The 11,851-nt window shown below is 43.6% G+C and overlaps 1 protein-coding gene across 1 annotated transcript in view; it reads right to left on the bottom strand.

The window, feature by feature from the left end:
• Positions 1-6,271: 6,271 nt before the first annotated feature.
• The window catches only part of STRIP2 (striatin interacting protein 2), a 90,976-nt gene continuing 85,396 nt past the window's right edge, over positions 6,272-11,851 (bottom strand). Inside the window, exon 21 of the mRNA XM_040343247.1 lies at positions 6,272-7,276. Coding sequence (XP_040199181.1) covers positions 7,026-7,276 — 251 coding nt within the window. The 3' untranslated portion in view covers positions 6,272-7,025. The remainder of the gene's footprint in view (positions 7,277-11,851) is intronic.

Genomic DNA, 11,851 nt, shown 5'->3' with positions numbered 1-11,851 from the left:
TCTCTGTCACCAACTCAGAGAGACTCTGACTAGGTGGCGCACAGGAATCTAATGATTTCAGAGACAAGAGATTTTTACCACCTGGACAGTAGTTCCACTGGAAAACCAGGGTGTGGAACTGGGCATACAGTACCACCTTGAAGGAGGCTACCCACAGACCCTGAACCAGCAGGCGCCCGGAGAGAAGACCGATTGCGTGATGCCAATACCTTCTCCGCAGACTGAAGAGTCTGCAATTTCTCCAGGGGAAGAAGGACCTTTGCCACTGAGGAGTCTGGATCAACACTAGATACTCCTACGCTGAGTCGGAACCTAGCATGCCCATAATTTGAACCCTGGGTCGCACACATGTAGGGCAGGCTTGCTGCCACTGAGCTACACTTTCTGGCCTAAACGTTTAACATCCACCCGAATCTTCGGAAGGGTCTGAATGGGAATAACCCATCCACTAGGTCGGAGACAGAAGCTGCTCTCAGAAGAAAGTCGTCAAAGTAGCCAATGAGGCAAAGCCTCGCTGTCCCAACAAAATTCAAATAAGTGCGAGCTCCTAGCTGAAAACCCATGGTGCTGACGCCAGATCAAAAGGGAGGGCCACAGGCTGACAGAGACCCTTCTCTCATCACGAAGCACAGAAAAAAACACTGTGACATGTGCAAAACGGGACATGCATGTATGCGTCCCTGATGTCCGAGGACGTCAGGACATCCCCCGGATGAAGCGCAGCTACCACCGAACAAATGGATTCCATGCGGAACTACCCGACGTTCACAAAGGTATTTAGGGCCTGAGGCCCATAGAAAACCCCAAAACTCTCGTCCTGCAGGAAAGGTAAAATTACCTTGCAGCTTAGCAAATCCCACACTGCCCAAGGCAGACCGACGTGCCGGGAGGGGAAGACACAAGGACAGAACTTTGTTCTGTGGATAGGAGGAAACCCTATCTAGTACTCCGAAGAGACCACCTCGCAGACCCACTAGTCGGAGAGCAGGGAGGTTTCACTGAATTGTGAACCTGCAAGCCGCCCCTCCCACCTAGAGACAGGGAGGGAAGGCTATATACATTGGCAGGATTTGGGTGCCGGCGTGATCGGCTTATGCACCCAGGGACAGATTAGTCCCCCAGCTGGGCCTTTGACGGCCTGGGAGGGTTGCCCCTAAATAATACACACACATAGTGTGTATGTATATTATGTAGGTGTATGCACACATGTCTTTGGAGGAAACCGGAGTACCCGGAGGAAACCCACACAGACACAGGGAGCGACAATGCAAGCTCCAGGCAGATTGGCGTCAGTGTGCAGATTCGAACCAATGACTCTTTTGCTGCCAAGTAATGGAGTTAAGCACTACACCACCGTTTGCATAAAACCATTCTGAAACAGACGCCCAGGATAACAAGGGCGCAGCATTCAATGAAGCGTCACAGACCTATATGAGATGAGGCCCTGGACCAGCTGGTCCGCTAGGCTAATAACCTCAGGAGAGAGTCGGTGCTCCTCCACTGTCTGGTGCAAAATGCTCACTCTGTGAGTTGTATACAGCACTAGGGGTCAGGACTACTCCAAGATGGCCGCCGAGCGTTCAGAACGCGGCCACAGGAAAAAGGCCAGCACAATGTAAGCTGCGCAATAGCGTGGCTACGACAAAATGGGCGCCAATGGGAGTTTTCAATGTAATTGAAAAATCTCCCAAAAAATAGCGCCAGCGACCACTGAGACCCCAGTGTAGTGGCCACAATAGGCCGCAAGCCAGACCCCAGCATGGTAAACATGGAACGGGTCAGTACTTCGGATCTTCTATCAGTCAGATCCAGACAAGTAGGGGTTCCCGCCCGGCGGTGAGGGACTACAAAAGCCCTTAGTGGCTTTTCTCATTCCGCATCTCAGAAATTATCAAAGAAGGGCACAGAAGGAAAAACCTACACAGCGGTCTGATTTGTGTGATCCAAAAAAGACCGAGCCCTCAGCGGAAACCCAGCTGCACTATGCAGCTTAGGAGAGTCCCTTGCAGCAGTAAAAAGCGCACCCATAAATGCCTTATTCTGCCTTTTTTTTTTTTTTTTTTTAAACTAGGTACCTAGTCCATGGCTCCATAACAGAGCATTCCCCAGGGGATAACGGGGGAAGGGGGCACTCTTTTACCGCCCGCCCGCAGTCCACCCCCACCCTGGCACAAACTGTGTCCAGGACTAACAATAAAAACTCTGTGGGAATCACAGGTGCCAACACCTGCTGCCACCACCAGCATGTGGGGAAGGACCCAGATACTGACTCCAATATTTACATATAGTGTGTATTATAATATGCACACCTGTCCATACAAATAGACAAAAGCTCCTAGAGCCCTATTCAGGGCCTCTCACCCACTTGCTGCGCTGACCAGGTGTAACCAGGGGACTAGGAGGAGACTGCACAGCGCTGCCTGTGAGGAAAAGAACCGTGAGGTAACTTTTGCAGGGACCTGTGTTTAAACAGGAAAAGCCTCATAGGGCTGTTTTATTTAAGGACAAGTCACAGATACAGCATAAAAAGCAAAACCATTACAGGTGTCACCAATCAGTCAGCGTCTGCTGAAGTATAATCATAAACATCTGTGCTCATCACAGGGCTTTTTACCTCACAGGAAAGCCCAATACAAAAAAGAAAAAACACAGGCCAGATAACAGTCCCCTCAGGAAGGCCCCCTCCCCCCTGACAGCGGCAATGTTAGCAATGCAGCAAGGGAAAGGAGCAGGGAAGTAAGGGGAAGGGACCCCCGAACCCCAGGAATGCCCAGCTGTACCAACCCACCGAAGCAGGAGGGACTGTACTTACCCGTCCGAGCGAGGACTCGCTGACGCATTCCTGACAGACCTACAACCGCAATGGAGGTAGCTGTCGGCCCGGTCCACTGTGATTGAGGCAACACCACAGCTCAGTCATATGTGGACCTCGGAGCAAAGCTCACCGGCCACCTCAGGAGTCATGAGGTATGGCGTGGCAGACCAAGCCTCTTTGCAAAGGTGTGCCCACGCTTGCTGGTCGGACTGAGTAGACTACAAGGATCTATAATATCCAGCCTGTCTCTCAGCCAACAGTTGAAAGAAGATTCTTCAAGAAAAAGTAAAGTAAAATAAAATAAAATTTCTCCTCAGGGCGCTGGGCCCAAAGGGAGCCATACGTCCTTCTCCTTTGCTAGGCAGAACGAAACTGAGGCTGCAAGCTGCAGTGAGGAGGGTTATGTCTGGAGGGACCGCCCCCTGGGCGGGGCTGTTCAACTCTGTTAATGTAACATGTATTTAACTATTTAACATGTTTCTGCCTAGTCCTCTCCTGTAAACAGGGAACATAACCCACTTGTCAAGATTTAAGGAGCTGTGTCCGTCCATGGACGATAAGAGAAATATATTTTGAAAGCTTTCTTACAGCATTTCTTGTGCCTAAAACGTTTGCACAGTATTGAATATTAAATCACACAGATCTGATTGCCCGATGTGGAAATAAGGGATAACTTAGGAAACAGTGATCACAGAGTAATTGCATTCAGCATTAAAAGGAGTACAGCCAAAGCTTGTTTGGCTATACTTCTGCGGATCACAGGAGTCCAGATAATTTTGCAGCTCTGTGACCCGAGTCCAGGCTCGTGAAAGATCGTGACTATATGGTTGGGATCCGCCCACATGCCTGGACAGGCACCCGGCTCAGCATCTCAGCAAACCTCTGAAAGCCTGAGCCCGCCTCTCCCGCCCCCTCCACAGCCCAGGGTTCCAGCAATAGAAGTATGCACCAATAACCGGCATCATGTGTATTGGTCATAGCGATCACATTTAAAAGCCTGCAATGACAGTCAGTGCCGGAAAGAGAGGGAGCCTGTGCATACCGCTCTTCTGTCCCTCTTCTTGCACATGCTGCGCCCACCCCAAAGAGGACCTGTCATGTATATGCCATCATATAGGGGACAAAAATGCAATCGTTGGGATGCCTAAATAAAAGAAAAAAACGGCAATTGTGCTACACATGTTACATGTCACCGCACACGCCAGAGTGAGATCAATAATTTTAGCACCAGTGCTCATGGAAAACGTTAAACTGTAGGGGCTGTTAAAGCATCACCTATGGAAAATATAAAAGGTATCAACGTTTTTTTCACCATTTCACAGGTACATGCAATTTTAATGCTCGATATGTTGGGTGTTGGAAGGCAATATGGTTTAACCACATCAGTACTGGGCACTTTCGCCCCCCTTTCTTCCCAGACCAATTTTTAGCATTCAGAGACCAGCTGTCACTGAAGGATGACCCGGGTCAAATAGCGGCGATACATGGGCAAATGCTGCACCTAGTGGACACTACAGCATGCTTCTTGGAAGATGAACTGGAGAAGAATATACTTCTTGGTGATTAGGAAGGACTGTCTCTCATGGATTTTTAATTAGACAGTGGGCGGAGTCTAAGTGGGCTTTAAAAGTACCGACCGGCTGGAGTTAACGCCTCCTTTCCATTGAGCTCAGCGGAGACAGAATTTCGAGGAGGACCTCATGTAAAGTATAATTTATGTTCTTTTGCATTATATGCTCTATAAAATTTTCCTTTAGTGTTTTTACGTTAGCATTCCTACCTTCTTTGGAAATAAATGAGACCCTTGCTTTGTTAAAGCAGTGCGTTTATTTTTATAGCCAACCTTGTTATTATACCATCACCATTAAAGCGGTGGTTCACCCTTAGAGGGCACTTTTTAGCCTTAGATTTCTGCTAGTTTTGTCTAGGGGAATCGGCTATTTGTTTTAAAATATGAGCATTACTTACCCGTTTACGAGATGCATCCTCTCCGTCGCTTCCGGGTATGGGATGCGGGAATGGGCGTTCCTTCTTGATTGACAGTCTTCCGAGAGGCTTCCGACGGTCGCATCCATCGCGTCACGATTTTCCGAAAGAAGCCGAACGTCGGTGCGCAGGCGCAGTATAGAGCCGCACCGACGTTCGGCTTCTTTCGGCTACGAGTGACGCGATGGATGCGACCGTCGGAAGCCTCTCGGAAGACTGTCAATCAAGAAGGAACGCCCGCTTCCGAAGACCCATACCCGGAAGCGACGGAAGAAGATGCATCTCGAAAACGGGTAAGTACGGATCATATTTTAATACAAATAGCCGATTCCCCTAGACCGAACGAGCAGGAATCTAAGGGGAAAAATTTAATAAATGGGTGAACTCCCGCTTTAAGTGCCGGTTCACACTACAACGACTTGGGATCTGACTTGTGTCGCCCCAAGTCGTGCAACATGAGAAATTCCATTGAAGTGAATGAGAGCCGTCTTGATGTACACTACTGAAGTCGCTTCGACTTCACAAAAGATTCCTGTACTACTTCAAGGCGACGTCTAGGCAACTTGTACCCATTGATTTCAATGGACGTTGCCTCCAAAGTCAGATCACGGTCTTAACTGAAGCAACTTTACAGGAAGAGAAAATAGTTTACTCAGGTAAACCTTTCCCTCCCACAGAGCTGATTATTCTGTGATTGGCCACAGCCAAAGTCGACTGTCTTGGAGGCAACTTTAAGTCGCGTTGCAAGTTGCTCCAAGTCACCTTGCAAAGTCGCACTGTAAGTTAGGTTGCCCCTGTGTGAGCTGCACTAACATTATCAGAGCTTTGATAACTTGTCTATTTCTATAATTAGCTAGTCTAATAGATATTTATAATAAACAGGGGGAATCCAAAAAACTCCCAATATTTATTTCATTGGGTATCTATTTACTTGGTACATCTTTTATATTTTACAAATAAATGGGTAAACTATTGTGTTTGTGTGCCCTAAAATTAACTTAAGTGTTTTTCTACTCAAATTTTGTATTTTATAAACCGTTCTGCCAATATCATGCAACATAAAAATTTGGAACTACCGTAAATTTATTCTCTAGGTGATGTCCGTTTGCAGAAAATATATAATGGTTGGGGGTTTTAAGTAATCTTCAGGAATAAAATATTTTTTTAAATCATGTAAACTAAAGAGTGGATGTAAAAACAGATTTTTTTTCCTTTGAGAAAAACGTGACTAAGCGATGAAATAAATGGAAGGCCCGTGTGAAAGGGGCCTAAGAATGCTGCAGTTTGTCATTGGTGGGCATGTTTTTCAAGTATACACAAGTATTTTAACACCGTTTTCAACAGCCCGTGTATGGTCACTTCTTTTTATCTATTCCAACTGTACTCCAACCTCTCCCTCCAAAGAAAATCGCCTTGCTATTTGGATGTGATTTGTGCAACATGTTAGGCTTTTGAGAAAAAATAAAAACAGACTTTAAAATCACTTTTATATTAAATCAAAACTTCACATTGCTAGAGTTCCTTTACACACACAAAAGACAAGTTTACCCATCTGAAAAACTGCTATAAACCAAAAGCTTTACACCAATATTGGCACTAATTACCCGACTAGTATGACATCATATTAATGCTGGCCATACACTGTTTTTCGCACAAACATTCAGCTGTGGGAACAAAGGATAGTGCCATCATGTAATGACCTATAAATCTTTTAGTGGACATAAATGAATACATTTTTTGTTCATTTTTTTCACATATACCTAGTGCAAACAGTTTGGAAAGCCATTACCCTTTCAATTTATCATTTATTCGGCAGAAAATTTCCAAACTTGTCCTTTTTTTTGCTTAAAAACATCCCAACCGATTTGTGCACATTAACTGGGCAAAAAACAAACAAAACTTCTGCTGATTTTTCATACAGTGTATGGTCAGCATTAGTCTAGGCACTTGAATCAAAGGCATCAGATAATTGGAACCTGTGGACGGGATGCATGGCAAACAGATCTGTTCCCACTAAAACAAAGCACCGGCAAAAACCAAAGTGGTTCCACTTCCGTGCAAATAGAAAACGACTCTGACCTTTCCAAAGCACTCTTTTCATCAAGACCCATAGCAGAGAAAATGCCTGCAGGTTATTCATAGAACTCTGGGTTTCCCCTTTTGTGCAGTGTCAGAATAGCACCATATAGTACACAAGATGTGACCGAATGGCTACATTTGGTAGTCAGGAATACTGCAGCAGTTCTTCCCATTGGATTGGCCTGGAGAACACTTCTCTTTCCAGCCAGAGCTCGTAGGTGTAATGAAAATCCTCCGGGAGCTCAATCCTCTGGCCCAACACACTTTGCAGACAGTTGTCTACAGGGGCAAACTCCGAGTTGGGGTTTTTCTCATATCTTCGGCTGTTAAAGCTCTCTATGTTACCCCGTAATGTGCACTCCTCTGCCTGGAAGTCCCAAGGTCGGGCATCAAGATCTAAAAAAAAAAAAATATAGTCAAACAAAACACTGCTTTAAAAACCTTATTAAAAGATAACAAATCAGGTTTATGGCAGGAAACCTGTACTGATTATTTACTATGGCAGCCAGTTCACATTACAATGTTACGCCAGCACTGTAGTTTCCATTGATGACTAATCTAATCATCAACCACTGAGGTAGGGAATCATATCTTATAAATTGTTAGGGCCTCCAATAAGACCTACATGGCTTTATGCATACTTATGTCATTACAGTGGTGCCTGTTCTGCAACAGGTGATTAAATTGGTAAGGTACAAAAAAAAAAAAAAAAATCATTTAACAAAATACATTTATTTATTTTTGTTATTTAAAGCGGAGGTCCAGCTAAAAAAATAAAGTATTTCATATTATAAGACAAATTACGGGTTGTAATATACATCAGTCTCCAGCGATTGCTTTACTGAATGGATTTATACCTCAGATTCATAAGGTTACCAGAAGACTAATATTATTTATTTATGAGCCAGAATTTCTATAGCAGCTGCCTGGAAAAAACCGACAGTTTCTATATTATATATGAAAAAGAAAGTCACATGCATAATGGAACAAGAAAAAAGGATTGGCTTAATGTTGGATAAGGATAATCAGTTTAATGAGATTTGGGAACCATGGTTGAAGTACTTAGGAATCTCAAATACCATACAAATTTAGAAACGCAGTTCGAGGCTTACTGATGTATAAAATTTGGCAGGTAGGCTGTCTTTCTTTCTACCCTTTCATCCCCACCTCCTCTCTCTTTTCCTTCCTCTTTTTTGTTTTGTTTATTTATTTTTATTTTTTTCTGTTATATAGATACATGAGTAACTTTCTTTATATGTATGTTATATATAGGGTTGTCCCGATACTAGTATCGGGACCAATACCAAGCATTTGCCCGAGTACTTGTACTCGGGCAAATGCTCCCGATGCTTCACCCGATACTTGTACTGTCGGCGGTGATCAGTGCATGGGGAAGTTACAAGCACTGATCACCGCTGTATAGATTTAAAATTAATTTCTCCTCTTCTCTCTACACCCCTCCCCCAGCGTGGCTTTCAGCCGCTTTAAAATCAGCGGTGATCAGTGCTTTTAACCCCCCCAAACACGATCACCGCTGACTGTCCCGTGTCCTCCTCCAGCCCCCCTCCATTTTGCTGCAGTCTGTCTCCCTCCCTCCATGTATCCCTCCCCTTCCGTGCTCCTCCTCCACCCCCTGGAAATGTCAGGATGGAGAGTGGGGTAGGAGCCGGTAAATCCGGCTCCTTACTGCTCCGAATGGACATAGTCAGTGATCACTGATTTTGTCCATTCACATAACTGAAACATCGTAACCCGTGTTTACAAATGTTTCAGTTTATGAATGAAGAGAAGACGCTGTCTGCTCTACTTTCATTTTCAGCGCAGCTGATGCTGCTGAGAAAGGGACAGGGGGAACATGTGTCCCTAGTCCCTTTATCTGTCTCAGAGTGGAGATGTCAGAGGTCTGTCAAGACCCCCGATATCTCACCAAAGCCCCCCCAACAGGGCTGAAAAAATAAATAAAAAAAATTATTGTAGAAAATAAAAACATTTTAAGAAAAAAACACACCGACACTCCCCTTAAAAAAAAGAAAGCATTATAAATTAAAAAAAAAAAAAAATGTACAAAAATTTAAAACAAATTGTTAAAGATAAACATAAAAAAAATACTGACACATGTGCCACTGTCACATGAGATTAAAAAAAAAATAATAATAAAAAAAAAAAAAAAAAAAAAAAGTGTATCAGTATTGGCGAGTACTTGAAAAAAAAAAGTATCGGTACTTGTACTCGGTCTTAAAAAAAGTGGTATTGGGACAACCCATATATATATATATATATATATATATATATATATATATATATATATATATATATATATATATATATATATATATATATATATATATATATATATATATATATATTTTTTTTTATTGTTAGGTTTTATCCATATGGATGCATTCTTAGTGAATATAGATATATTGAAATTTCTAATAGAAGTATTTTTGACTCCTTGATTCTAGGGAAAAAATATTGGAGTTGGCGTCAACTCCTCGAATGAGTTTTAAAATTAAATGTTTGAAAATATTTTAGGTTATCTCATTATTCTTTCCCTAAATCGAAAGTTTAGAAATAACATGGTTTACGATTAGTTTTTTATTTTTTCCTCTAATTCGCCATAAGAGATAGTTTCCGAATTGGGGGAAGAATGGATGGAGGAGATGCTCTGCATCCCTTGACACGGCATGGTGTCGGGAAAGGTGGAGGGTACTTTAACAGTTTACCACATTCATAGATTTGAGAGATACAGCTCTTGTTATGATTCATAATGTAAGATAATGTGAATTTAGACAGGAGTTAGAGGATAACCAGGGATAAGAAGGTTGGAGAAACCATTCCATTTCAGTTGGGTTGATTTACAGAAACTTATGATTTATTGTTGTATTCATTATCTCTTGCTAAGAATTCTTCGATTAAGACGAAGATGACACTAGAAGGAGTATACTACGATATATGAAGTTATGTAATGCAATATAATGGATTTTTTGTTATGTTTTTTCAAATGTAATGTCTCTATTTTGAAAATAAACTTGAATGAAATTTTTTTTAAAAAAAAACTCATTAGCTACAAACACTGTAGCTGCTGACTTTTAATAAGCACACCTACCTGTCTAGGTTGCTAGCGATAGAGGCCGATCTGTTGATCGTGGCTGGTCCCGGCACCACCATCCTCACTAAGGGAAATGGGCAGTGAAGCCTTACGGCTTCACTACCCATTTCCTACTGCGCATGCGTGAGTCGTGCAGCCATTTGTGAATGGGAACACCATCCCGTGTGTCTCAGATGGCAGCGCGCTTCCATTTCCCAGGAGGCTTTGTGAGGAGAACACAGAACCTCACCGCGGAAAAGGCAGATTAGGACGATCTGCCTAGTAACAGCAATTACTGGTAAGTATCGCTTTTTTTTGTCTTTTTAGACTTTTTTTTTTTTTTTGACTGGACCTCCACTTTAAAGTGGTTCTACAGGCTGAAGGTAAAAAAACATGTGTGCAGCAGTCCCCCAAAATCCTTACCTGAGCTCCTTCTGATTCAGCGATGTTTACAATAGCCTCTTCCTCCTCATTGGCTCCCACTGCTGTCAATCACAGCCAGCGGGCCATGAGGAGAGAGCGGGGGGGGGGGGGGGGGGGCGCTCTATGTCTCCTATTGACACATAGAGCAGCGGCTCAGGGGCGAGTGGGCAAGCAACTTTCTCTGGGGGCACTGCTCAAGGAGGGAGGAGCCAGAAGCACTGGCAAGAGGACACGAAGAGAAGAAGATCGGAAATCGTTAAAACCATTATATAAAACCATGTCAGGTGATTGGACACTCACCAAAAATATATATATCACACACTCTCATCAGCCACTTAATATTGGGTACAACCAGACCCCCTTTTGCCTTCAGAACTACCTTAATTCTTCATAGCATAGATTGAACAAGGTGTTAGAAACATTCCTCCGAGATTTTGGTCCATATTGACATGACAGCGTCACGCAGTTGCTGCAGATTTGTCGACTGCGCATCCATGATGCAAATCTCCTGTTCCAACACATCCCAAAAGTGCTCTATTGGATTAAGATTTGGTGACAGTGGAGGCCATTCGAGTACAGTGACCTCATTGTCATGTTCAAGAAACCAGTGGTGAGATTTGAGCTTTGTGACATGGTGCATTATCCGTCTGTAAGTAGCCACCAGAAGATGGGTACACTGAAGTCATAAAGGGATGGACATGGTCAGCAATAATGCTCAGGTGGGCCGTGGTGTTTAAATTATGCTCAATTGATACTAAGGGGCCCAAAGTGCGACAAGAAAACATCCCCCACCCCCAGCCTGAACCATTGATACAAGGTAGGATGGATCCATGCTTTCATGTTGTTTACGCCAAATTCTGACCCTACCATCTGAATGTCGCAACTGAAATTGAGACTCATCCGACCAGGCAACATTTGTACAATCTTCTATTGTCCAATACTGGTGAGCCTGTGCAAATTGTAGCCTCAGTTTCCAGTTCTGATACCCTGTACACACAAGCAGAATTTCCATCGGAAAAAAGGTGATGGTTTTTCCGACAGAATTCCGCTCAATCTTGGCTTGCATACACACGGTCACACAAAAGTTCTCTGAACTTTTAGCGTTAAGAACGCGGTGACGTACAACACTATGACGAGGCGCGAAAAATAAGTTCAATTCTTCCGAACATGTGTCAAATTGTTTCCGAGCGTGCAGGTTTTTTCCCCGTCGGAATTCCATACGGACGAATGGATTTTCCATCTGAAAAATTGAGCACCTACTCTCAAACTTTTGCTGGTGGAAATTCCGACAGCAAAAGTCTGATGGAGCATACACATGGTCGGAATTTCCGATGAAAAGCTCACATCATACTTTTGCTGGCGGAAATTCCGGTCGTGTTAATGGGGCATGAGCTGACAGGAGTGGCACCCGGTCTATCTACTTGAAGGTTTGATGTGTTGTGCGTTCAGAGATGGTA

The sequence above is a fragment of the Rana temporaria genome, chromosome 3, assembly GCF_905171775.1.
Source record: "Rana temporaria chromosome 3, aRanTem1.1, whole genome shotgun sequence".
Lineage (NCBI taxonomy): Eukaryota > Metazoa > Chordata > Amphibia > Anura > Ranidae > Rana > Rana temporaria.
This window is presented reverse-complemented; position numbering and strand designations above follow the sequence as displayed.